Source organism: Aquarana catesbeiana, linkage group LG12 (genome assembly GCF_042186555.1).
Source record: "Aquarana catesbeiana isolate 2022-GZ linkage group LG12, ASM4218655v1, whole genome shotgun sequence".
Taxonomy (NCBI): domain Eukaryota; kingdom Metazoa; phylum Chordata; class Amphibia; order Anura; family Ranidae; genus Aquarana; species Aquarana catesbeiana.
This window is the reverse complement of record NC_133335.1, coordinates 19,567,565-19,595,376: the sequence shown is the minus strand read 5'-3', so window position 1 is coordinate 19,595,376 and position 27,812 is coordinate 19,567,565. Positions and strand designations below refer to the sequence as shown.

Sequence of the window (27,812 nt, the reverse complement as noted above, 5' to 3'; positions counted from 1 at the left end):
AGTCCTAAACCCGCTGCTGACCGCTGTGTGCGTGAGGAGGTGCATGCGCAGGTCTCTCTAGGTGGCTGCCCGGGCAACGGTCCCCTGTCGCCGTCGTGTGCCCTGATAGGCTCAGGAGGTTCCATCAAGGAAGGGGGCGGGACTTGAAGGGGAGGTGGAGGAGAAGAGAGTCTCCGGGGGAAGGCAGAGAGGAAATATACTCAGGAGTGACGGGCGGGGACCCCTCATAGGGGCCCCATATAGGTGAGTGTGTCCGAGGGGGCCCCCAACCCCGTGTGTGTACTGGGGGGTCACTACTGATCACATGACTAGAATATACATCGTGTGTTCTATGGAGGGGGTGTGATAACTGCATTATATGGGGTGGGAGGATATATATATATATAATGTACACAGTGAATATATAATGTAGGGGGGGATGTAAATATACTGCATATATAATATGGGTGTGTATATATATATATATATATATATATATATACAGTATACATAATATAGGGATATATATATATATATATATATATATATATATATATATATACTGTGGATATAATATGGGGGTGTATCTACAGTATATATAATATCGGTGTGTGTGTGTGTGTATATATATATATATATATATATATATATATATATATATATATATATATACATTTTTTTTTTATATATAGGGGTATGTATATGTACTGTATATATAATATGGGGGTGGGGTCATGACACACACACACACACATATTATATACACACTATTGGGGGGTGCAGGTAGAGGTTATCCTGGTGATATAGTTCTGTGTAATATGGGGGGAGGGGGGGGTATATGTTTAGGTTATCAGTGCATTCCCCTTAATGACCAATGTCGGGGGGGAGGGGGGGGGGTCGATCGATTGATCTGTCTGTCTTGTCTATACGAATCCTTTAAAAATTCTCCATCCATATCTCTCCCCTGCAGCAACCTACTTCTGTCTGTTCATCCCGATCTCATTCTTCATGTCTTGTCTACCTGTCTGTATTCTCCGATACGATCCCGCCATAACGCCGGGGGGGTCACGCTCTTGTGAATTGGGTTTCGCCACATTAAGCTGCTCCGTGCTCCTATGTGAACCCAGCCTAAGGCTCTGTTTCCACTATCGGCAACCCCCCAAAGTCACGCGATTTACAGTGCAACTTTGCAACGCAATATTTATTTTTTTTAATGCGACCGGTGAGAACAAGTCGCACCAAAGTCAGTGCAAAAATCTTTTTTTGGAGTCGCAGCAATTAGAACGGGGGACCATTGAAATACGTGGGTTTTGACTTGTCATGCGACTTCACATGTGTCAAGTCGCGCAGCATCTCGCAGTAGTGGAAACAGAACCTTATGCCCCGTACACATGATCCGATTATCGGACGAATAATCGTCCGTTTTTCTTTTGCATGCCGATCTCACGTCGTCGAATCTGATGAGTTTACTAAAGCCCCGAAAATTCCCGTACGACAGAATAAAAATTCGGAAGTGATGTCATGTGTTGCGATGCATTTGTATTGCATTTTCGAACGATAGCTGTACTGATTAAATGAAAATCGGACGATCTGGCATCGTACGGAAAAAATTTCTGTGCATGTCCGATAGAATAATATCAGATGAACTGTCCTGATCGGCTCTAGAAAGCTCTGTACTAACGATCCGATTATTGTACGATCGATTCGAATGCGGCATTTTCCGTACGATTTTCGGATTGTGTGTACGGGGCATAAACCTTCACTGTAACATGGTCAACAATCCCATTCTAGCTATTTATATCTAATTGTATCTTTATGTCCTAATTATAGCTCTCCATTCTAATCATATTCTCTGTATGTATCCATCTATACCCAGCATTTCATCATTTCCCTGTGGGATTAATAAATTATCTATCTATCTATCTATCTTATCTATCCTATCTATCTATCTATCTATCTATCTATCTATCTATCTATCTATCTATCTTCCCTGCAGTCCTCCATCATTCCTATTGATGATACACATCTGTATGTAGATAGCTGAGATGTGCACCCCGTGTGTTGGTAGTACGGATAGGGGGGGGGGGGGGGGTGGTCTTAGTTAGATTCCACCACCCCCCCTCCCTGGTCATGGTTAGTTCTGGAATGTGACCTTTGTTTCCATGGCTGACCATGACTTCTATAGAGATCTCCATTTTTCTTTCTGACATCACTCGCACAGCACGGGATAAAGCTATATTTTAGGAGCCGGTCCGTTCACATTGGAAACCCGCATGATTACTGTGGGTTTCAGTTATCATCAGCGGGAGGAATTCTCGGGTCCGGGGTGTGTTCTCGGGTTCGGGGTGTGTTCTCAGGTCCGGGGTTTGGGGTGTGTTCTCGGGTCCGGGGTGTGTTCTCGGGTCCGGGGTGTGTTCTCGGGTCCGGGGTGTGTTCTCGGGTCCGGGGTGTGTTCTCAGGTTTTGGGGTTTGTTCTCGGGTCCGGGGTGTGTTCTCAGGTCCAGGGTTTGTTCTCAGGTCCGGGGTTTGTTCTCGGGTCCGGGGTTTGTTCTCGGGTCCGGGGTTTGTTCTCGGGTCCGGGGTTTGTTCTCGGGTCCGGGATGTGTTCTCGGGTTTGGGTTGTGTTCTCGGGTTTGGGTTGTGTTCTCAGGTCCGAGGTTTGTTCTCAGGTCCGAGGTTTGTTCTCAGGTTTTGGGGTGTGTTCTCAGGTTTTGGGGTTTGTTCTCGGGTCCGGGGTGTGTTCTCAGGTCCGGGGTGTGTTCTCAGGTCCGGGGTGTGTTCTCAGGTCCGGGGTGTGTTCTCAGGTCCGGGGTGTGTTCTCAGGTCCGGGGTGTGTTCTCAGGTCCGGGGTGTGTTCTCAGGTCCGGGGTGTGTTCTCAGGTCCGGGGTGTGTTCTCAGGTCCGGGGTTTGTTCTCGGGCCGGGGTGTGTTCTCAGGTTTTGGGTTGTGTTCTCAGGTCCGAGGTTTGTTCTCAGGTTTTGGGGTGTGTTCTCAGGTTTTGGGTTGTGTTCTCAGGTCCGAGGTTTGTTCTCAGGTTTTGGGGTTTGTTCTCAGGTTTTGGGGTTTGTTCTCGGGTCCGGGGGTTGGTTTTGGGGTCTGGGGTTTGTTCTCAGGTCCGGGGTTTGTTCTCAGGTTTTGGGGTGTGTTCTCAGGTTCAGGGTGTGTTCTCGGGTCCGGGGTGTGTTCTCAGGTTTTGGGGTTTGTTCTCGGGTCCGGGGTGTGTTCTCAGGTCCGGGGTGTGTTCTCAGGTCCGGGGTTTGTTCTCGGGCCGGGGTGTGTTCTCAGGTTTTGGGGTGTGTTCTCGGGTCCGGGGTGTGTTCTCAGGTCCGGGGTGTGTTCTCAGGTCCGGGGTGTGTTCTCAGGTCCGGGGTTTGTTCTCGGGCCGGGGTTTGTTCTCGGGTCCGGGGTGTGTTCTCGGGTCCGGGGTGTGTTCTCAGGTTTTGGGTTGTGTTCTCAGGTCCGGGGTTTGTTCTCAGGTTTTGGGGTTTGTTCTCAGGTTTTGAGGTTTGTTCTCAGGTTTTGGGGTTTGTTCTCAGGTTTTGGGGTTTGTTCTCAGGTTTTGGGGTTGGTTTTGGGGTCCGGGGGTTGGTTTTGGGGTCTGGGGTTTGTTCTCAGGTCCGGGGTTTGTTCTCAGGTTCGGGGTGTGTTCTCGGGTCCGGGGTGTGTTCTCAGGTTTTGGGTTGTGTTCTCAGGTCCAAGGTTTGTTCTCAGGTTTTGGGGTGTGTTCTCAGGTTTTGGGGTTTGTTCTCAGGTCCGAGGTTTGTTCTCAGGTTTTGGGGTGTGTTCTCAGGTTTTGGGGTTTGTTCTCGGGTCCGGGGGTTGGTTTTGGGGTCCGGGGTTTGTTCTCAGGTTTTGGGGTGTGTTCTCAGGTTCAGGGTGTGTTCTCGGGTCTGGGGTGTGTTCGGGGTGTATCGGGGTCCAGCTGTGATTATATCTATTGCAATGCCTTGTTCTTGAATTGGTTTCATACAACCTGTTGCTCTCCAGCTGTGTGGGACTACAGGCCCCAGCAGGTTCCACTACTCTGGGACATGTTGGGACTTGCTGTTTCTCAGCAGTTGTACAGTCATCAGTTGTGTATGTCTTGTGTGAGTGTGTAGGTTGTATGTGTGTGGGTGGTTTGTATAGGGAGACTGAAAAAGAAAAACTTCCCTTGCAGTGGGGCTCCCCCTCAGCACTGCAAGTGTTAAGCGCTGGTTTTCATCTACGATCCCATTAAAAAGCCCCTTTTAGGGCCGGTTTACACCACACGTAGTCCAGTCCGTTTTTTTTTTTTTTTTTTCTGCATCAAAAACACATGGATAGTAGGTCATAAGGGTTTTCAATGGCATAGTTCACAACGGTGCAGTCTGTTCCAGTTCCAGAACATGCTGCATTTTTTTTCTGGACTGTACTGGAATGCTGTTAAACGCAGAAAAAATGCACCGGAACACACATCCTTGTTTTAGGTTAAAGGGGTTGTAAAGGTTCAGGGTTTTTTTTAAAAAACAAAAGACAAACATGTTATACTTACCTCCTCTGTGCAGTTGGTTTTGCACCGAGTGGCCCCAATCCTCCTCTTCTGGGGTCCCTCAGCGGCGCTCCTGACTCCTCCTCTTCTGGGTCCCTCAGCGGCGCTCCTGACTCCTCCTCTTCTGGGTCCCTCAGCGGCCCTCGTGGCTCCTCCTCTTCTGGGTCCCTCAGCGGCCCTCGTGGCTCCTCCTCTTGTGGGGTCCCTCAGCGGCGCTCGTGGCTCCTCCTCTTGTGGGGTCCCTCAGCGGCGCTCGTGGCTCCTCCTCTTGTGGGGTCCCTCAGCGGCGCTCGTGGCTCCTCCTCTTGTGGGGTCCCTCAGCGGCGCTCGTGGCTCCTCCTCTTGTGGGGTCCCTCAGCGGCGCTCGTGGCTCCTCCTCTTGTGGGGTCCCTCAGCGGCGCTCGTGGCTCCTCCTCTTGTGGGGTCCCTCAGCGGCGCTCGTGGCTCCTCCTCTTGTGGGGTCCCTCAGCGGCGCTCGTGGCTCCTCCTCTTGTGGGGTCCCTCAGCGGCGCTCGTGGCTCCTCCTCTTGTGGGGTCCCTCAGCGGCGCTCGTGGCTCCTCCTCTTGTGGGGTCCCTCAGCGGCGCTCGTGGCTCCTCCTCTCCTTGAGTGCCCCGTCGGAGAAGCGCTCTCCTTTGGGACACCCATGCGGGTACGCTCCCATGTCCTGCATCTATTGACACAGACAGCAGGACTCGGCCCCGCCCCCCCCCGCGTCATTGGATTTGATTGACCACAGCGGGAGCCAATGGCTGTACTGCTATCAATCTATCAGGACACAAGACACCGACCGGAGCTGGTGTGCTCAGGTAAGTATAACGGGGGCTCGGGGGGGTTTCACCTTAAAGCGGAGTTCCGCCAGGAAAAAAAAACAAAACACTGAAGGTCAGCAACTACAAAAAGTGTAGCAGCTGATGATTTTTGATAATCGGACACTCGCCTGTCACACGGTCCAGCGATGCGGGCGTACGAAGCCCCGCTCCTCTCCATGGGGCCGGCATTCTAACTGTGTGTGGCTTCACAGCCAGGCACACACTGCGCATGCGCGAGCCAGGGAGGAAGGGGGGGAGGTGAACTTCCTTTCTGGCGCCACGGAGCCCCGGGAGGAAGTGGCAGCTGAAACCCTCTAAAAAGAGGGTATCCGCCCCCCCCCCCCCCCCAAAAAAAATTACCTGCCAAATATGGCATGTCAGGGGGTCACTGTCACTTAAAGTGGAAGTTCCATTTTTGGGTGGAACTCCGCTTTAATGCATCAAGGTGAAAAACCTTGAGGGTTTACAACCACCTTAAGGTAAGGTGGGGGGATGCACCGGACTGCATCAAAAATGCACCAAAAACGCGCATGCAGACAAGCAATCGGACTGCGTTTCTGTGGTGTGAACTGGCCCTAACCAGGCACAGGTCACACCTATGCATGTGTGGGGGCCATGCTTGCTCAGGTACGGCAGTCCATTCATTTGAATAGGCTGCCATGCCTGCTTTTCCCAGAATAAAAAAAAAAAAAAAAGGTGCATATTCAAAATGTGTCCCGCAGGGAAATCGCATAGTGATTTTGACCATGCGATTCCCCTGTGGTTCCTGCACCTGCGCTGCGTTTTTTTTTTTACATGTGTGAGGGTGCTGTTCAGAATGTATTTTTCACAGCAGCGTGTTTTCACTGCGGGTGGTTGCAGTTATCGCTGCTATTCCCCACAGCCCATCACATAGATGTGAGCCAAGGGGTACTTACCTTACCCCCTCGCTCCCCCCCCCCCCCCCCCCCCAGCAGCTGACACTCTGGATTCCCTCTGATGCTCACAGTTGTGAGCGGGGCCCCTCGTCATCCCTGGCTTACGTTGGACTGCAGGTTCTGCATTGTAGTCGATGACTTCAGAGCGCGATCAGCAGACGGAGCGCCGCAGGGAAGCGGCTTCTGGGAAACTAGCTATGACTAAGCACTGTTAAGTGTAAAAACGCGTCAGCTCATTTGTCCCATTTTTTTTTTTTTTTTGCTGTGGCTTGTATCTGTTGGACTTTTTACAAATAAAGACTAAATTCCGGAGTGCGGCTGTCCAGAACTTCCTTTTTGCCTTCTGGGAACCGGTGGCAGAAGTAAGGGGCAAGGTAAATGGAACCGATTATTTATTTTTATTTTTACCCCATATGTGTGGCAGCCAAGAGGGCGGGCTTTAATGCCCACGCGCCACACATATGCGCCTGCATCTTTCTGCGCTGGGAGCGCACTCCCTGCATGCTCCCAGCACAGCCACCGAGCACCCTCTGTCTCTTGTTGTTATTGAGAGCCAATGGGACGGGCTCCCGATCAGGTGACAGCCAATCACAGCGGTCACATGATTGATAAGTGGGAATGGGTTCAAAAACAGCATGTTTTTAACCCTGGCAGTGCTAGGAGGAGCCCCATGGCAGGGGTGGTTTATTTTCATTTCCCCGGAGTTCAGCTTTACCAGGTAAGTTTTCTCCTTTTGCAGCTTTTTATGTTGTGTTCAATTGTAACTGATCAGACTGGGAGAGGGAGAAGTTTCTGGTGTGGGTCTGGATGTTTTGAAGCGGACATTGATAAGCACACAGGGGAGTGTCACAGACTCTTGTTATGCAATCAGTGTTGGCTTATTGGATGAGATTTCATCACGGCTCCGGCTTTGTAAATAGTTTAGTACATAGGAACATTGTATGTCAGGATCACACGGGGACCTTCCACTCTTCTTGTACTCATGATGAATTTGTTAAAGGAGAACTCCACTTTCGTGGTGGAAAAAAAAAAAAAAAAATTGCATATACAATTGCAACACAAATCATATTGTAATGGAATGTTATGACAAATGCCCTTTCCTTTTTATTCTGCAGCTCTGTAAATTTTCTGTCAAGTGCAATAAGGCAGTCTGGGGGCCGGGTCATCTAGAGCGGGGGGGGGGGGGGTCCTCCAGCTGTTGTGAAACTACAAGTCCCAGGAGGCATTGCAAGGCTTAGGCTACTTTCACACTGGGGCGTCGGCAGTAAAGCACCGCGATTTTTACCGGCGCTTTACACGTCGGCGCTTATAACCCCCGCTAACGGCCAAAAAAGAGGTTAAATGCGCCTGCAAAGCAGCGCTTTGCCAGCTCTTCGGCGCTGCCCATTGATAATATATTGTAATAATATAATTTTTATAAATTGTAAAATAAGATAATATAGTATAATCATATTAATAATAGTTATTAATAATCGTCTTAATTATTAATATAATCGTCTTAATTAATAATATAATATATGATAAATTATAAAATAAGTTTATTATAATAATATAAATTAATAATAATAATCGTCTTAATTAATAATATAATATATAAGATAATAAATGATAAAATAAGATAATATATTATAATAATATAAATGAACAATAATAGTTAATAATAATCGTCTTAATATAATTTTAATGTGCATGATTCCCCCTCCCCCCCCCCCCCCAGCATAAATTTCCCTCTTCCCAGTACAAACCTGACCCCTGCTGAAATCCCCCCTCCCAGAACAAATCTTTGTCCCGCCAAAAAAAACCACATCCCCCCCCCCCAATCTTCCCCTCCTAACACAATTACCCCACCACCACCACCACCATATCACCTCTTCTAGCACAAAGCCCCCCCAATCCCTCTCCAACATAGATCCCCCTTAATTACAACTCCTAGCACACCTCCCAAATTTCCCCTCCTAAAACATTACTGTCCCCCTTCCAACACAAAACCCCCCTCCCATCCAATCTCCTCATGTCGCCCTCCCACCTCTCATGATACCACAGTGTCCAGGGCAGCCGCCCCTTCTGCCCACCCCTTGTCCCGACCCTTCCTGGAGGTGTTCTGTAGACAGATGGCGTACAGAGCAACCCCCCCCCCCCCCGAATTGTCATTTCCTGTTTGTGTGATTGGTCACTGATATTCCCTGATATATATATTCCCGGAAGTCTGCACTAAGATACAAGTCAGATTTTGGGCATCTCCTGCAACAAAAATTAAATTTTTGGTGAGATACTTCCAAAGGGAAATCACGTCTAAAGGGATGCAGACCCTGCCCCATTTCCGCATTAGAGCCCTGCAGGGGCAGCCGATTGATAATTGTAACATCACTCCCATAAGGCTGCATTCACACATGATCGCAGGCGCAATCGCCACAATTCCGCCTGGCTGCAAAAACACTTGACGCGTTTTGCAATGCCATTACTTTGAATGGCGCCGCAATCGACATTGTTGCGATTTGCCTCAATTTACTGTGCGACAATCGCAGAAAATTTGTGGCATCGACTGGGGCGCCATTAGAAGTAATAGCATTGCAAACGCGTCCCAAGTTTTGCCGCCATTTTGAAATCGCAGCCGCAGAATTAGGGTGATCCCGCCCGCGATCGTGTGTGAATGTAGCCTTAGATTCATGGACACAGTCAGACAAGCAGATATTTCTTCAGAACAACAGAAGATAGTATCTATATTGAAGATCTTCTTCCACTGACATGAACTGGTTCCTCGGTAGAACGCGGTCACACCTGATGATGTCACTCCTGCCCGTTACACATTGCACAATGTAATTACTGGCTGTGAGTCATGTGACCCCCCCGAGTGACGTCACTCCTTAATGGAAAGGATTGTGGCTGCAGGGAAATTTCATAATGTGTCACGTAAGTTCAGATCACATGTATAAAATTCATCGTGACTTTCTGAAATCACAAGTTGCCCCTGGAGGGGAAAACTCTGCGCAGAGGTCACTGCTTATTGGAACAAAAACAAAATTTCTTCAAACTCTACTACAGATTGGGGGGGGGATTTACTTAAACTGGTGCAGCTGTGCATAGTAACCAATCAGCTTCCACATTTTAGCCCCCATTCACACCGGTGCGACTTGTAATGCGATTTTAAATTTACAAATCGCACCCCATTGTCGGCAATGGAAGCGGTCAGATCGGTGCGACTCCAACTTTGCAGTGCCGCACCGATTTGAAAAAAAAAAGGTTCCTGCACTATTTTTTTTTTTTTTTTAGGGTTCGGATCGGATATGTCACCGCTGACATCCTCTACGCCATAGAGGTGAATGGATCCGGTCCACCTGAAAAACTGTCAGGCTGACCTGATCGGAGCACCCGTGTGAAAGGGGCCTCTAAAGAAGATTGAACAGTACAAAACTGTATAATGTGTATCCAGCTTAAGAGCCCTTTCCCACTGAGCCGCGGCCACGTTAGCACTAAAGCACAAAAAGTAAAAACCGCAGAGGTGATCAAATACCACCAAAAGAAAGCTCTATTTGTGGGGGAAAAAAAGGACATAAATGTTTTTTGGGTACAGCGTCGCACGACCGCGCAATTGTCAGTTAAAGCGACGCAGTGCCATATCGCAAAAAAATGGCCTGGTCGGTCAGGAAGTCGGGAAAATCCTTCTGGGGCTGAAGTGGTTAAAGTGTATTTTTTTTTTTTTCCCCAAAAAAATTGCTGCACAAATACCGTGTGACATAAATTGCAACAACTGCCATTTTTTTTTTCTCTAGGGTCTTTGCTAAGATATTATATATATATATATATATATATATATATATATATATATATATATATATAAAATATATTTTTTTTTTTATTCATTAAAGTAATTTTTCCCAAAAAAATTGCATTTGAAAGACCGCTGCGCAGATACAGTGTGACATAAAATATTGCAACAACCACCATTTTATTCTCTAGGGTGTCTATATTAAAATATATATATATATTTGGGGGTTCTAAGTAATTTTCTAGCAAAAAAAAAATGATTTTAACTTGAAACCAACAAATGTCAGAAAAAGGTTTAGTGTTTAAACTTTTTTCCCTTACACAGGAAGTCTATTCCATTGACAAATTGTTACAATGTTTATACTTCAGTTCAACTGATAAAGAATGTTTTGTTTCTTGGCAGACTGCCCGGTTTTTCTCTTCCTTTCTTTTGAGGGCTGTGGCTTCAGAAGAGCAGAGAGAATTCTTTGCATAGAAAGAATTGTGAAACACTTCAGTCAAGATCGCGATAACGATTCTTGACGATTAATTGTGCAGCTCTAATATATATATATATATATATATATATATTAGGGCTGGGGAAAAAATCGATTTTAATCTTGAATTGAGTTGAGAGGTCAAATCGAATCAAAATTTAAGCAAATCGATTTTTTTTTTTTTTTTTTTTTTTTTTTTACTGCGCCAGTCCTGAGGAGCTGCGGGCAGGAGTTTTGAGGTGAGGCTGGACGCCGCGGACTAGGCCGAAGCCGCGGCCTCGCCTACCGCGGCCTCGCCTAAAAACTCCTGCCTGCAGCTCCTCAGGACTGGCACGGTGTCCAAAAAAAAAATGATTCGAATCGTGAATCGAGGTTTTTTTTTTTTTTTTTTTTGGAAAATCTCCCAGCTCTAATATATATACATATATTATAAAATGTTTGGGGGTTCTGAGTTATTTTCTAGCAAAAAAAGTTTTTTCCATGTAGGAGAGAAATACCGGAATTGGGCTGGAAGTGTTTTTAATTTGTATTTTTCTTTATTTTCAGATGTTTTCTGGTGTCCAACACATTGAGATTCACATTCATTGGGGGGGCATAAAACCACAAATGACCTACTCCTCGCTCATCCTTGTGCCGTAAATTGAAATCCTCCATCCGGGTACCATATAGAAGAACCTACGGTTCCATATGCTTCTCGCTTTGTCTCTTTCCTGTCATCTTTGGGACATGATAATATCTCAATCTTGAGGATGGAAGGAGGCAACAAAAATCTCATCAAAAAATTTGTGTGCCAAAAACTGTGGAGGAAAGGCTTCGACCCCGATTGCTGCGCAGACATCCAGTCTGAGGTCTTTGCCAATGGCACCACCCCCACGGAGCAAGCGGGAACCCGCCCAGGAGGAATTCCGCAGGGACCCGTGGCTGAAAAAGTGCTGCAAACTTTGCTGGAAGCGTCCGAAGAATTCGAACTGAGGTACAGGCGTGCGTTTAACGACCTGGCTTGCCAGCTGCACATCACCCCAGACACGGCCTATCAAAGCTTCGAGCAGGTGGTGCAGGAACTGTTTAGGGATGGCATAAACTGGGGGCGCATCGTGGCTTTCTTCTGTTTTGGGGGGGCGCTGTGTTTTGAGAGCGCAGATAAGGAAATGGTGGAACTTCTGCCTAGGATTATTCAATGGATGACGACATATCTGGATTCATCTTTAGAGCCCTGGATACAAGAGAACGGAGGCTGGGTAAGGATTTGCGGGAGTAAGTTGGTGTGGAGTATGGCAGGTGAGTGAGAGGTGGTTGGGTGTTGGTGGTTGGAAAGAGGTCACAGATTCCACACATAGGTGGGCGTTTTCCATGCATTCCCCGGATAAAAAAAAAAAAACTACAGATACAACCCAATGTGTTTAATTGTAACCCTTTGTCACCTGCCCCAGTGTCCCTTTAACAACTTTAATACCAGACACTTTCACCCCCGTCCTGCCCTGGATAGTTTTCAGCTTTTATCGCTTTGAATGACAATTACTCAGTCATGCAACACTGTACCTAAATTCTATATTTTATCTTTTTTTTTTTTTTTTGAGACAGCTGGAGCTTTCTTTTGGTGATATTTGATCATCACTGGGTTTTTTTTTATTGTTTGCTAAATACCGTATATACTCGAGTATAAGCCGAGTTTTTTAGCACATTTTTTTTTGTGCTGAAAATGCCCCCTCTGCTTATACTAGAGTCAAGCACTTTTTTTCTGGTGCAAAGAATGACATTTTCTGAACCGAATTTGGGGCCCCGTATCTCGGGGCCACTTGGTGCCGCAGTGGAACTAGCGCTACAACCTATCCAAAGCTGGGGTTCCTTGCATCAAGTGGCCCCGGGGGCCCCAAACTCGGTTCGGAAAATGTCATTCTCTGCTGCAGAAAAGTGCTTGACATTTTCCGAACCGAGTTTGGGGCCCCGGATCTCGGGGCCACTTGGTGCTAGGAACCCCAGCTTTGGATATGTTGTAGTGCTAGTTCCACTGGGTTTGCACACCAAATTTTGGGTTCCTAGCACCAAGTGGCCCTGAGATATGGGGCCCCAAATTCGGTCAACTGTGTCCATCTGCAGCAATGTCATTTCGGGACCCTTTGGGTCCAGAGACCCCAAATTTTGGCTGCAGCTAGGGGGCATCTAGGAACCCTTAACTACCGAGTTTGAAGTTCGGGGGACCTATGGCTGCAAATGGGCACAGTGAGGCTGCAAATGGGCACAGTGAGGCTGCAAATGGGTGTTGTTGACCCTCTTTTCCACTTACAGTAGCTGTGCATTTCTCACCCAAGGCTTATACCCAGGTCAATAAGTTTTCCCAGTTTTTTGGGGTAAAATTAGGTGCCTCGGCTTATATTTGGGTCGGCTTATACTTGAGTATATACGGTAAATAAAATAAAGCCCTAAAAATCCACAAAACGGCAGTAGAGACATCTGCATTGCACATGATTGTGGCACAGCCCAATTCAGTTGAAGGAGGGGTGGATCGTTTTTGTCTATACCCCTGTTTGTTGCCTTTGCAACTTTAAAGTGATATTAACCACCTTGCGCCTGCGCTATAGTCGAAAGACGGCTACAGTGCGGTGCTCAATTGCCGGGAGGGCGTCCCTGGACATCCTCCTGTTTACATCCCCCCTGTGCGCCGTCATGGGGGCGCATCGGGGGGAAATCTGTGTTGGCCGTGTTCCTTGGATCACAGATCGTGCTAAATGGCCAATCACAGCGGCCATTTAGCACTCGATCTGAGTGTCCAATGAGAAATGATCTCATATGTAAACATATGTGATCATCTCTCATCGCCGGCTCTCCCTCCTCATACAGAGACCGCGTGTGTCATCAGTGCCACATATTAGTGTCACGTGTCATCAGTGCCACGTATTAGTGCCATCTGTCATCAGTGCCACATCAGTGTCACGTGTCATTGTCCTGGTGTTCCAGGGCCTTCAAAAGTGTAATAGTTAGTCAACAAGTTAGATTTATAATTTATGCTCCTAGAACACGTGACGGTGCTCCCTGCATGTTGGGCCTCTCTATGTGGCCAGGCTGTGGAAAAGTCCCACACGTATGGCATCACCATACTCGGGAGGAGTAGCAGAATGTATTTTGGGGTGTCATTTGTGGTATATACATGCCATGTGAGAGAAATAACCTATTACAATGACAATTTTGTGGGAAAAAAAAATCTTAATTTTGCAAAGAATTGTGGGAGAAAATGACAACATCAAAAACCTCACCATGCCTCTTACTAAATACCTTGGAATGTCTACTTTCAAAAAAGGGGTCATTTGGGGGGTATTTGTACTTTCCTGGCTTGTTCGGGTCGCAAGAAATGAGAAATGGGCCACCAGTACATCAGATGTGATTATTTTTTATGATTTGTACCACAGCTTGTAGACTCTATAACTTTCACACAGACCAAATAATTTCCACTAATTTGGGTTATTTTTACCAAAGATATGTAGCGGTAAAAATTGTGGCCAAAATTTTATGAAGAAAAATTACTAATTTGCAAAATTTTATCACAGAAACAAAGAAAAATGCGTTTTTTTTTTTTTTTCAAAATTTTCAGCCTTTTTTCATTTATAGCGCAAAAAATAAAAAACCCAGAGGTGATCAAATACCACCAAAAGAAAGCTCTATTTGTATGAAAAAAGGGACAAAAAATTCATTTGGGTACAGCATTACATGACTGAGTAATTGTCATTCAAAGTGTGAGAGCACCGAAAGCTGAAAATTGGTCTGGTCACGAGGGGGGGTTTAAGTGCCCAGTTGTCAAGTGGTTAAAGTTTCTTTATAAAAAAATAACACGTCATACTTACCTGCTCTGTGTAATGGTGTTGCACAGAGCAGCCCAGATCCTCCTCTTCTCGGGGTCCCTAGCCGGCACTCCTGGCCCCTCCCTCCTGCTGAGTGCCCCCACAGCAATCTGCTTGATATTTTGGCACCCGAGTGTCCATTCACACACACCGCTGTGGCTCTGCCCCGCCTCCTCTCTCCTGATTGGCACAGTGGCTGTGATTGACAGTAGCGGGAGCCAATGGCTCAGCCAATGAAGAGACGGAGAGCCGGGGCACTGGTGCACATTGCTGGATCGAGATGGGGCTCAGGTAAGTATTAGGGGACGCTGGAGGAGATGCTACACAGGCGTTTTTTTTTACCTCCAGCTTAGAAAGTGATATCTTGCAATCTACCGGTCCTTTATCATTTTTAGGCTTTTTTCATTTTGTTTTATCTGATTTCCAAGAGTGACAACAGTCACTGTACTGTATGCATGTAGAAGCAGCTTTGTCATCCCCGGACTAGAAACCTCTCCTCTATTGTGTAATCTAGGGGGGGCGTGGTTCAGTAGTCCTGGGAACAATATAACTAATAACAATGCAGCACAAGCTCAATGCACAGGACGCTACCAGCTGACCAGATTTCTGGCAGGATCAACAGAGATTTCTTTCTTATCAAACAGTTGTAATATAATGCTTTTTAAGGGTAAATATTTACAGGCGAATTTCCCGAAGCAGAGGTGGGTCATATCCTCTTGAGCACTAATAAAACAATTTTGGCGTTCTGTTGATTTAGTGGGACAGTCCGTGGTGAACACATGGGAAAAGTCCCTTACAGATTGCTTGGTGTTGTCCCTGTATGTGGTTAGAAGGACGGAGGGCGTGCAGTGTTGTGTGTGTTCAGCAAACATCGTCTGCCTGTCCCCAGCTGCCTTATATACGGTGATAGACTGTGTTGCCCCCGGCAACTACAGCAGTTCATGTGAAAACTGGCATTTAATTGCTCTGCTTTGTTTTATTGGGGCCATAGAGGCTTCAATGGGGAGAATGGTGTACAGAGGTGGATGTGTGGACAGGTAGGATGGTGCTGATGAACTTAGGACAGCTGATGAACATGCAAGGTTATCTCCTCCAAGCTAAAAACTTTGCAGATCTGTAAACATGTATGACTGACTCGGGCATGATTATGTCCATAGAGAAGGAAGGGGACAAGAGGAGCGGAGAGTGTCATTTGCTCCTGCTTGTGCTTTTTTCATGCAATGCAGTTGCAGGGTGATGTGTTTTACATGTACTGTTATGTTACCATGATCTACATGGCTGTAAAAAGGTACTTAGCACCCCTCCTTGGTCAGTTTAGACTAGGGTTGCATCACTACTAGAATCAGTGCTGATACCAAGTATGCAAGTGCACTGATACCTGAAACCGATACTTTCAGGTTCGGCTCTTTGAGCTGTCAGCGGGCCTCCCCAGTGTCACATCACATTTTGCTACCCGCTGGAGTGCGCACGCGTGACACACCGCCATTTGCGTTCCAACACTGTTGTAAGACCACTTTGCCACAGGGCCCCTCGCTCCGCTCGCCACGCTTCGGGCACGGCCTCGCTTTGCTCGGCATAATTATAATCTAACTCTATGCCCACTTGGATGGTGGGGTGTGGCCACAAAATTCTGCGCAAGCGCAGATCACCACAGTGTTGGAACGCATATGGCGGCGTCGCACATGCGCAGTCCAGCGGGTAGCCAAATGTGATGGGTCGCCATATGTGACGCTACACCGGTAATTGGAGCTGTCAAAAAAAAAAAGCAGCTGGCAATGTTTATTAAAGCGGAGTTTCACCCAAAAGTGGAACCTCCACTCATCGGATTCCTCCCCCCCTTCGGTGCCACAGTTGGCACCTTTCAGGGGGGAGGGGGGTGCAGATACCTGTATTAGACAGGTATCTGCACCCACTTCCTGGAATAGACTCCTGCGGGAGTCACACCCCCTCCCGCACCCCCCCGCTGTCTCCTGGGAAACACACAGGTCCCAGGAGACAGCGGGGACCACTTAGAACGCGCAGCGCGACTCGCGCATGAGCAGTAGGGAACCGGGAAGTGAAGCCGCAACGCTTCACTTCCTTATTGCCTCACTGAGAATGGCGGCGGCATCGCTGGACTCCAGGACAGGTAAGTGTCCATTTATTAAAAGTCAGCGGCTGCAGTATTTGTAGCTGCTGGCTTTTAATAATTTTTTTTCAGGTGGACTCCCTCTTTAAAGCGGTAGTAAACCCGCTGTCTTTTTTTTTTTTTTTTCCCTACACCTGTAAGAGAAAAGGCATTATGAGATACTTACCTTAGAACGAGGCGCCGGCATATCACCCGGTCCACGCCGAGGGAGCTGACGTTTCCCCTCGGCGTGCCTTCCGGGTATCGCGGCTCCTGCGCTGTCGTCACTCCCGCGCATGCGTGCGGGAGACTTTTTTTTTTCCGGCAAAGTCCGGCGGCTGCTGGGCTTTCAGCCGAGAATCCCCTGTGCGCATGCGCCACTGCAGTCAGCGGCTCATTGCGAGGGGAATATCTCCTAAACTATGCAGGTTTAGGAGATTTTTTTTTTTTTACCTACAGGTAAGCCTTATTATAGGCTTACTTGTCGATAAAAGTTAAAAAAAAAAGGTATACAACCACTTTAACAACTTTGCTCAGCCCTGAAACAATAAAATTTAAAAAGAAATATTGTTTCATTTTGTATCTTTCTGTTTCTTCATCTGCAGATCAAAGGGATGAACAAATGTTCCTCTGTTTTAACCCGTCAATAACCCTTAACTTACTCTAATCAGCCTTAATTAACTCCCTATTCTCCTCCATTTAATTATTATTTTCCTGCTTTTTTTTTTCACGTCTATTTTATAAACGATAAACAATTTAAAACTTCTTTTTTTTACAATCGCTTTAAAGAGGACCCTCAGTCCATTACCCTCTATTCAGATTCTCACCTGCACAGCAGATCCAGCGTTCTGCAGCACGGCTTTCACATTCTGTGCCATCCCCACCGCCATCTTTTACTCCGGATGTCATAAGGTGCCGGGTGCCTCTTCCTGGTTCCGGTACGGCTCTGTACCCCCAGTGCATCCAAGTGGTGAAGTTAGGCTTGAACGTTTTGGTGGTGCCGGTTGGTTACATTTCAGGCTCTGGTTTGTTAGGGGTCGTCTGATCGGCGGCTAAAATGAACTACTTTTAAAGTATCGGTCACCAACTTACCGATATCGCTTCAAGGGGTCGTTCTTTAGAGCGGACGGTCGGCTTTCTTGTAATAACAACCGATGCGGCTAAGCAGCCGCTCAGCTGTTATTACAAGCAGTGGGAGGGGACGCCCCTCCCACCGCCGCTCCGCCCAAGTCTCCTGTGCCAACGGGAGGCCCAAGCGACCAGCCGGCACATCCGCCGGCTGGCCGAAGACCCGAACAAAGCCAGATTGGCTTTGTTCCGGTCTTGACTTGACTTTTGTAACCCGGACACCATGACCTTGGATTACTGGCATCCTAAAGGCGCCAGTTTTAAAAAATAGAAAGTACCATATTTATCGGCGTATAACACGCACCTTCGTTTTAGGAGGGAAGTTTCAGGAAAAAAAACTTACATTTTAAATAAAGAACTTTGAAGCAAAATAAGGGTCAGTGCCCATCTGCAGCCTCGCCATAACCCATCAATGCAGCTTGATCATTGCCCATCTGCAGCCTCACCATTGCCCATCTGCAGCCTTTTCATTGCCATGAATGCAGTCTCACTATTGCCCATGAATGCAGCCTGATCAATGCCCATCTGCAGCCTCGCCATAGCCCATCAATGCAGCTTGATCAATGCCCATCTGCAGCCTCACCATTGCCCATGAATGCAGTCTCACCATTGCCCATGAATGCAGTCTCACCATTGCCCATGAATGCAGTCTCACCATTGCCCATGAATGCAGTCTCACCATTGCCCATGAATGCAGTCTCACCATTGCCCATGAATGCAGCCTCACCATTGCCCATGAATGCAGCCTCACCATTGCCCATGAATGCAGCCTCACCATTGCCCATGAATGCAGCCTCACCATTGCCCATCTGCAGCCTCACCATTGCCCATGAATGCAGTCAAACTATTGCCCATCTGCAGCCTCACCATTGCCCATGAATGCAGCCTCACCATTGCCCATCTGCAGCCTCACCATTGCCCATGAATGCAGTCAAACTATTGCCCATCTGCAGCCTCACCATTGAAAATCTGCAGCCTCTTCATTGCCATGAATGCATCTTGATCAATGCCCATCTGCAGCCTCACCTCAGATTTCTGCTGCCGGGGGGGTGGGGTGGGGAGACGTGCGCCATCAGATTACATACAGCGAAAAAAAAATGTAAAAGGACTATGTAAAAATGAAAAGTTTAAATCTACAGAATATCGGCCTGAGAGGCGGCCGGAAAATCGGTATGGGTCGATCCCTACTGGCTGTGCTGTGCATCCAGTGAGAATGATTATTGCACCTCTCATGCATCAATCTCCCTGTGTATGGATCATTACTATCAAGTGGCTGAAATGAAACTCTATTTCTATTTATCTGTGTGGATGAAGGACGGATGAACCAGGGTAACCCTCCCCGTTGCTGCAAAGACGAGATCACTCAACCTACATGAACAGGAGATTAATTATTTCCAGCAGTCAGATTATTCCTCGGATGACCTCCTTAAAGGGAAAGTACGCTGTATTTTCAGTGAGCTCTTATGCCCCGTACACATGATCGGAATTTCCATCAGAAAAATCTTGGATGGTTTTTCCGACGGGATTCCGCTCAAGCTCGCCTTGCATACACAACGGTCACACAAAAGCTCTCTGAACTTTCGACCGTCAAGAACGCGGTGACGTACAACACTACGACGAGCCGAGAAAATGAAGTTCAATGCTTCCGAGCATACGTCGGATTGTTTCCGAGCATGCGTAGGAATTTTGCGCATCGGAATTGCTACAGACGATCAGAATTCCTGATAGGAACTTTTTCCATCTGAAAAATAGAGAACTTGCTCTCAATCTTTTGCTGGCGAAAATTCAGCCAGCAAATGTCCGATGGAGCCTACACACGGTCGGAATTTCCGACCAAAAGCTCCCATCGGACTTTTGCTGGCGGAATTTCCGATCGTGTGTACGGGGCATAAGGCTCCATGCACACTGGGCTTAAAAAAAAAAAAACGTTTGTTCTCCTTAGGAGTAAAAAACACTCATATAGAGAATTTTTTGTACAAAGTTTAGAAGAGTTTTACGTTTTGTTTTCTGCCTCCAAGCTCCAATCAGAAAGGCGAACCGGAACGTTTTTTTTTTTTTTTTTTTTCTGCCTCTAAACGTTAAACTCAAAATATGCCTCTTAAAGCGGGGGTTCACCCACACCGCTAAAAAAAAAAAAAAAATATTAAAAGCCAGCAGCTACAAATACTGCAGCTGCTGACTTTTAATACATGGCCACTTACCTGTCCCAGAGTCCAGCGATGTCGGCAGGGGACGCCGAGAACCCGCTCGGTTCTCGGCAGCTGCCGCCGCCATCCTGGGTGAGGGAATCAGGAAGTGAAGCGTTGCGGCTTCACTTCCCGGTTCCCTACTGCGCATGCGCGAGTCGCGCTGCGCGTCCCTAGTGGTCCCCGCTCTCTCCTGGGAGCTTTGTGTTCCCAGCAGACAGCGCGGTCGGGACGGGAAGTGGCGTAGACTCCCATGGGAGTCTATGCCGGAAGTAGGTGCAAATACCTGTCTTAGACAGGTATCTGCACCCCCCTCCCCCCTGAAAGGTGCCAAATGTGACACCGGAGGGGGGGAGGGTTCCGAAAAGCGGAAGTTCCATTTTTGTGTGGAACTCCGCTTTAACTTCCTCATGTACATGGACACAGGATAACATTGAGCTGTTCTTCAAGCCAGTGTGCATGGAGCCTTAGGCTACTTTCACACTGGGGCGTCGGTGGTAAAGCGTTGCTATTTTTAGCGGCGCTTTACCGTCGTTTTTGCAGCACTTTTTGGCCGCTAGCGGGGCGCTTTTAACCCCCCCCTGCTAATGGTCGAAAAAGGGTTAAAAGCGCCACTTTGCCGGCGCTGCCTATTGATTTTAATGGGCAGGGACGCTGTAGGAGTGGTGTATACACCGCTCCTACAGCGCCCCAAAGATGCGGCTTGCAAGACTTTTTTTTTGCGTCCTGCCAGCGCACCGCTCCAGTGTGATAGCACTCGGTCTTTCACATTGGAGAGAGAGGAGAGGCTCTGTACAGGCTCCTCAGTGTGAAAGCACCCTTGGGGTTCATGTACCCTGCAGCTCAAAGAAGCGGCTCCTACACGCTTTTGAGCTTTTTTGAGCCTGGAAACTCCCCTCCATGTTATCCAATGTGAGTGTCCATGTACATGATGGCTTTTCCAGGAATTTACAGGCATATGCTCTTACAGGCAGACCCCCCCCCCACCAAAAAAACCTTTTTGAGAGGAGCAGAAAAGACACCTAAGTCCCCAAAACATGTGATAAAGCATAAAAAAAAAAAAAAAAAAAAAAAAAAAAAAAAAAGCTCAAACACACAAAAAAATAGGAAAAAAATGAGCTGAGGGTTTGTGAATAAAAACTCGAAGCTCAATTAAAAACGTTCAAAACAGCCCAGAAAAGGTACAAGCTTCTTCAAGCTTAAATAAATCTCAAACGCCTGCTTTTTTTGTGTTTTTTGTTTTGTTTTTCTCCCAAGCCCTCCACTCATTTTTTCCTATTATTTTTTTTTTTTTGTGTGTGTTTTTGAGCTTCATGGAGCTCCAATATATTTTTGGTAATGCACTAGGAACCGTCCCCGTTTTGTTCTTTTTGTGGTTCTACATTGGATTCCCCCATCTGAGGACGGCTACATTCGCCAAGCATTCCGGATGTCTATGGACTTGTTGCCCATCTTACACTATATTATCAAAAGTATTGGGACACCTGCCTTTACACGCACATTAACCTTAATGACATCCCAGTCTTAGTCCGTAGGGTTCAATATTGAGTTGGCCCTCCCTTTGCAGATATAACAGCATGATTTTATTTCTTTTTACACTGTTTAAAAAAAAAAAAAAAAAAAAGTGTCACTTTTATTCCTATTACAAGGAATGTAAACATCCCTTGTAATAGAAAAAAGCATGACAGGTCCTCTTAAATATGAGATCTGGGGTCAAAAAGACCTCACATCTGATATTTACACTAAAATGGGCAAAAAAAAAAAAAAAAATGACATTGAAAAAAAATATGCCTTTATGACGTATGGGCGGAAGTGATGTTTTGACATCGCTTCCGCCCTGCAGTGTCATGGAGATGAGTGGGCGCCATCTTCCCCTCACTCGTCTCCAGGCACAACAAGGGGACAGACGCAATCGCCTCCGCCGCTACCGACGGCTCCGGTAAGCATCGGAGGGCACCGAAACGCGTCGGGAGGGGGGGGCCTCTCCCGCCACCGATAAAAGTGATCTTGCGGCAAATCCGCCGCACAGACCACTTTTATCTGAAATCCGACCACCGCACGAAACCGGGGATACCGGGGTTATGGCAGCTAGCTGCCATAACAACGCTATCCGCCGCCAAACTTAGGACGTACATCGGTGTGCGGCGAGAAGGCAGGCGTCACAATACTTTTGGTAATGTAGTGCAGTGTTTCTCAACTGCAGTCCTCAAGGTGCCCCAACAGGTCATGTTTTCGGGCTGTCCATTATTTTGCACATGTGATTCATCTGGGAGAAATCCTGAGAACATGACCTGTTGGGGGTCCTTGAGGACTGGAGTTGATGTATCTCTCTGTGGAGGACCTCGGAGCGCTGGGAGTGACTGCTTTTTGTTTTGATCCAGAATAAATGAGTATTCTGACCAATGAAATGAATGAACCCCACAATGCTTGACACGCCTGTACACCTCGAAAGGCATTTTAGCGCTGCTAAACGTACAAAATGTACCAAGCCGTTCTATTGTGTATAGTAAGAGAACAATGGAAGGGGTTTTCCATTCCCTATGAAGATGGCTCTGTGGGTCGGGATATCAGTAAGCAGGATGTTGGTGTGTTTGGGTGTAGTTTGGTTTTCACCTCCTGTGTGCGTCCCGCGCCTGTTACTAGGGCTGAGACCTGAGTGGAATGGTATAGTCAGAAAACTATGTGAAGAATGTGTCTGTGCTCACCTCTCAGCGGGGACACTCCTGCGGATGTCCCTGGGATCAGCTAGGAGTGCCGAGTTCTATCGCCTTTCATTGTTTACGTTCGCTATTCTGCGTAATGCTGAACATTCCAGAAAAAGGCAAATGAAAAAAGGGGGGGGGGGCATTTTTTTTTTTTCTTCTTTTGGGGTTTTTTTTGTGGTGGAAAATGGTTTGAAGATAAAATAGTTTGTTGGGATTATATTACGGTTCTGTGATACCGTGCATGGATCGCATGTCCTTCAATTATCATGTGTGCGAAGTACAGAACCAATGATCTGTGTACTGGATCAGGGTCACTTCTGAAGTCTGTGACAAGAGGAGCTCCGTAATATCAAAGCCCATTATTATTATTTTCACTTTTACTTTCACTTTTTCTCGGAAGACTAGGCCTTTTCTGGCACTTTTTGTTTACAAGTTTAAAAAAAATATTATTACTATTATTTTTTATATATAAATTATTATTATTATTATTATTATTATTATTATTATTATTATTATAATATATATTATTATTTTTTATATTTATTATTATGATTATTATGATTATGTAAATAATTTTTTATATATATATATATATATATATATATATATATATATATATATATATATATATATATATATATATAAATTATTTACATAATCACATAATCATAATAATAAATATAAAAAATAATAATATATATTATAATAATAATAATAATAATTTATATATAAAAAATAATAGTAATAATAATAATATATATATAATTTTTTTTTTTATTAGTATTATAATATATATTATTATATTGTATTTTTATTTATTTTTTTTTTAGCAGGGACCCTAGAGAATAAAATGGCAATTGTTGTTGTTTTTATGTCACATTGTATTTGCGCAGTGGTTTTTCAAATGCAATTTTTTTTTTTTTTTTTTTTTTTACACTCACCGGCCACTTTATTAGGTACACCTTGCTAGTACCGGGTTGGACCCCCTTTTGCCTTTATTCTTCCTCTTTTTCCCACCATTCTCTGTAAACCCGAGAGATGGTTGTGTGTGATTATTCCCAGTAGATCAGCAGTTTTTGAAATCCTCAGAGCAGCCCGTCTGCCACCAACAACCATGCCACGTTCAAAGTCACTTAAGCCCAGGCTCACACTGTCCGTGACTTCGGAGTCCTGCAGTGTTGAAGTCGTTCCCCAGCACAACTCCGGCACGACTTGCATGTGATTTGCAGAAGTGCAGGAAACTTTTTTCTAAGTCTGAGCGACTCGGGTCTCACCGTCAAATAGCGACGGTACTTTTAAAGATCTCCATAGGGGACGCTTTAAACATTTTTACAGGTTACCTGTTCAAAGTTACAGAGGAGATCTAGTGCTAGAATTAATGCTCTTGCTCTAAAGTTGCGCGACTCGCGTATGCGTCCAAGTCTGCACAGGAGCACAAAGGGATGGGGGGCGCTTTAAATTTTATTTTATTTTTTATTTTTACACTGTCCCATTTTTTTATTTATTTTTATATATTTGGATCACATTTTTTTTTCCTATTACAAGAAATGTAAACATCCCTTGTAATAGAAACAATGATAACAGGTCCTCTTTATGGAGAGATCTGGGGTCAAAAAGACTCAAAATCTCTTCTTTACCTTTTTTTTAATCGCTTGCCCACCAGCCGCCGCAGTTGTACTGCGACAGAATGGCACACGCAGGCAAATCGCGGTTATGTTATGTCGGTTCCTAAGGCGGCCACTAGGGGGGCGTGCACGCACTGCTCGCCCCCCCGGAGCCGAGTGATCGAGACCGCCAGGCTCCTGCGACCGCTCGTAACACAGCCAGAACCGGGAGCTCTGTGTGTAAACACAGAGCTCCCGGTTCTCTGAGGGTAGACGTGACAGATCATCTGTTCATACAATGTATGAACAGCGATCTGTCACCTCTCCTAGTCAGTCCCCTCCCCCCCCTTCAGTTAGAACACACGTTAGGGAACACAATTAACCCCTTGATCGCCCCCCTAGTGTTAACCCCTTCACTGCCAGTGACATTTTTACAGTAATCAATGCATTTTTATAGCACTGATCGCTGTATTAATGCCAATGGTCCAAAAATGTGTCAAAATTGTCCAATGTGTCCGCCATAATGTCGCAGTCACGATAAAAATCGCAGATCGCCGTCATTACTAGTAAAAAAAAAAAAAAGAAACCATTAATAATAAAAATGCTATAAATCTATCCCCTATTTTGTAGACGCTATAACTTTTGCGAAAACCAATCAATATACGCTTTTTGGGCTTTTTTTTACCAACAATATGTAGAAGAATACATATTGGCCTAAACTGAGAAAAAAATAACTTTTTATAAAAAAAAAAAAAAGGGGGGGGATATTTATTATAGCAAAAAGTACAAAATGTGGTTTTTTTTTTTTTTTTTTCAAAATTGTCGCTTCTTTTTTTGTTTATAGCGCAAAAAAACAAAAACCGCAGAGGTGATCAAATACCACCAAAAGAAAGCTCCATTTGTGGGGAAAAAAAGGACGTCAATTTTGTTTTGGGTACAGCGTCCCACGACCGCGCAATTGTCAGTTAAAACGACGTAGTGCTGAATCGCAAAAAGTGCTCTGGTCAGGAATCTTTTGCTTTTAAAAAAAAAAAAAAAGAAAGGTTTACTTGCGCCCTACACCGGAAGTGATGTCATGACGTTGCTCCGGTCCTCCAAGGCCATAGAGGCAATCGGAGGCGATCTAATCTTTCATTGTCTCTGTGACCAGCCGACCGCACCGTCAGATTGTTTCTTTGGAGCGGCAGTGAAACCGGTTTAAGGACTCCTCACCTTCAGATGCCACACATGCCCTTTTTTGAGAAGGGGTGAGTGGGTACCTAGTTTTGACAGAGACCCAGCTCCCACTTCCGTTCGCACCACCTAACCGACTCCTCCCCTCCCTGCAATCTTCTGGGACACGTCACAGGTTCCAGAAGATTGCTCGGCCATTCAGGATGCGCAGCTCGCGGAGTGCGCAAGCTGTCACAGCCGGCAGCCCACACTTGCAATGCCGGAGCCACAGAGAGGAGGGGGAGAGGAGCGAGGGTTCGGGCGGCCGCCCGCATCGCTGGATGGTGGGACAGGTGAGTGTGTGTTTATTAAAAGTCAGCAGCTACAGTTTTTGTAGCTGCTGACTTTTAATAAACAGAAAAACAAGTGGAACTCTTCTTTAAACAGTACAAAATAAAAACAAAAAATGCAGCCACTGAGGACTAATTCACTGTTTAAAACTTGCAGAACATATACCCTCACTTTATTGCAATTTGGCACTTTATTTCATTCTGTTCCCACTGCCAGCAGTGACAGGACAGCCTTTTAATCTGGAAGGCTCCTTTCACACTAGCAGACCTATCAGACCTTCCAGTCACCTCTATAGAGCGGCGCGTGCATGTAGATGGACATGTGTCCTTTGAACCCTGCGGACATCCGTTCTACTGTATATGGACAGGCAGTGCGTTTTACATGCGACTGCCCATAGAGGAGAAGCATGCTTTGTCTGTGTCCGCTCTGCATAAGCGGAGAGGACACAGACCTATCATCCGTCTGCTCAGCGGGGATCAGCGGACAGATGCCCAGCTGAGCAGGCGGACTCCAATGGAGCTCTGCCCATGTGTAAGGGGTCTAATATAAACACAGGAAGAGAGGAGATCAGAGTACTAATGCCCCGTACACATGATCGGAATTTCCGTCAGAAAAATCTTGGATGGTTTTCCCGACGGAATTCCGCTCAAGTTTGTCTTGCATACACACGGGTCACACAAAAGTTCTCTGCACTTTCGACCGTCAAGAACGCGGTGACGTACAACACTACGGCGAGCCGAGAAAATGAAGTTCAATACTTCCGAGCATGCGTCGAATTGTTTCCGAGCAAGCGTAGGAATTTTGCGCGTCGGAATTGCTACAGACGATCGGAATTTCCAATAGGAAATTTTTTCTGTCGGAAAAATAGAGAACCTGCTATCAATCTTTTGCTGGCGGAAATTCCGCCAACAAAAGTCCGATGGACTTCCGATCGTGTGTACGGGGCATGAGACCAGACGAATGATTTCATGGTTTCTAACTTTCTATAGTAAACTTTTTGGTATAAATTACTCCACAATGCCTGCAGCTACAGAGGTCAGTGAGGGCTTGGTTTAAAGTCCAACTTCAGGAATTTTGCAGAAGCCAACTTTGCAGTGCTGAGAGAAAGACCGGGGGGGGGGGTTGTTTTTGGGCCGCAGCAAGGGTGGATCTGATCCTACAGTCCCCCCAGCACAAGACTGACCTGGCACCCCCGCACTCCAGCAGTCTTGAATAGTGGACTGTTCCTGACATCATCACGGCCAAAGCAGACTCCATAGACCAGGAAGGGTCCACTGCTGGACCGTGGGGGGGGGGGCGCCATTTTCCAGAGGATCCGGTGAGTTTTATATGCTTTCTGCCCACCCCTAGACAAAACGAGCAGTTGACCCGTGCAGCGTGGGCACAGCCCCACTTCATGGGGGAAATAAAATGTCGTCCTTGTTCACATGGGTGTACTACAGCGTATACCCGTGTGCGAGGACTGCTTCTTTTGCATCCACACGGATTGGGTTGGGGGCACCAGCTGTGTCTGTGCAAGCCGCTGCCTTCCAATTGAGGCGTGGGACTGACTGCACGGGGGTGCACCGCCCTCGCACGATTGTATACCTTAGTGCGCTCTTGGGAAGAAGGCCTTACAGATACAATTTAGAGATGTCTACTGTAGAGCTTCTCTTCTTCAATTGTCCCCTCTGGTGATCAACAGCTGGTTCTGGAACCCGTCTCTGACCACGTCTAAGATGTGTGACTGTTGGGAACTTGAGGAAAAGGTGTTGGTGTGCCAGAAGTGTTGCTGAGTGCCTGCAGTTTGTAATGAAAATAGCTCCCAGACTCCTTTGCTTGGGGATATGATTGTCACTCCCGGATGCTGACAGTGCAAGTCTGGGCGTTGGGATGTTACTGTGTGAGTTCTAACCTAATCTTGTTTCCTCCTCACAGGAAGACTTTGTCATTCTATATGGAAACGACGCAGCCGCCAACACCAGGAGAAGCCAAGAACGCTTCGGGAGGTGGCTCCTGACGGGGGTGACGCTGGCAGGCGCCATCCTACTGGCCTCTTACCTCATCCGCAGATAGAAGGAAGGGTCCCGCCGCCCCCCCTGAGAGGTGGAGGGAGGAGATCAGGGACTTTGTGTCACACCATGAAGGTTCTACAGCCACGGCCACACGCTCACCGCAAAGGTTGTCACATGGCTGGAAATCAAGAAACGTTAACTGTTTTAAAACCCTTTTTAGAATATGGATGTTCTTTGCTGCAGAAAAGCAGAACGTTTAATCTGTTTAAATAAATATTTTTTTTTTTTCGTTTC

At 46.4% G+C, this 27,812-nt stretch overlaps 1 protein-coding gene across 1 annotated transcript; it reads left to right on the top strand.

The window, feature by feature from the left end:
• On the top strand, positions 1 to 27,812 carry BCL2L1 (BCL2 like 1). The gene is made up of 3 exons (XM_073607322.1): positions 1 to 243; positions 11,005 to 11,696; positions 27,442 to 27,812. Exons 2-3 carry the CDS (start codon positions 11,208 to 11,210, stop codon positions 27,577 to 27,579), a joined length of 627 nt encoding a protein of 208 aa, XP_073463423.1. The 5' UTR covers positions 1 to 243; positions 11,005 to 11,207; the 3' UTR covers positions 27,580 to 27,812.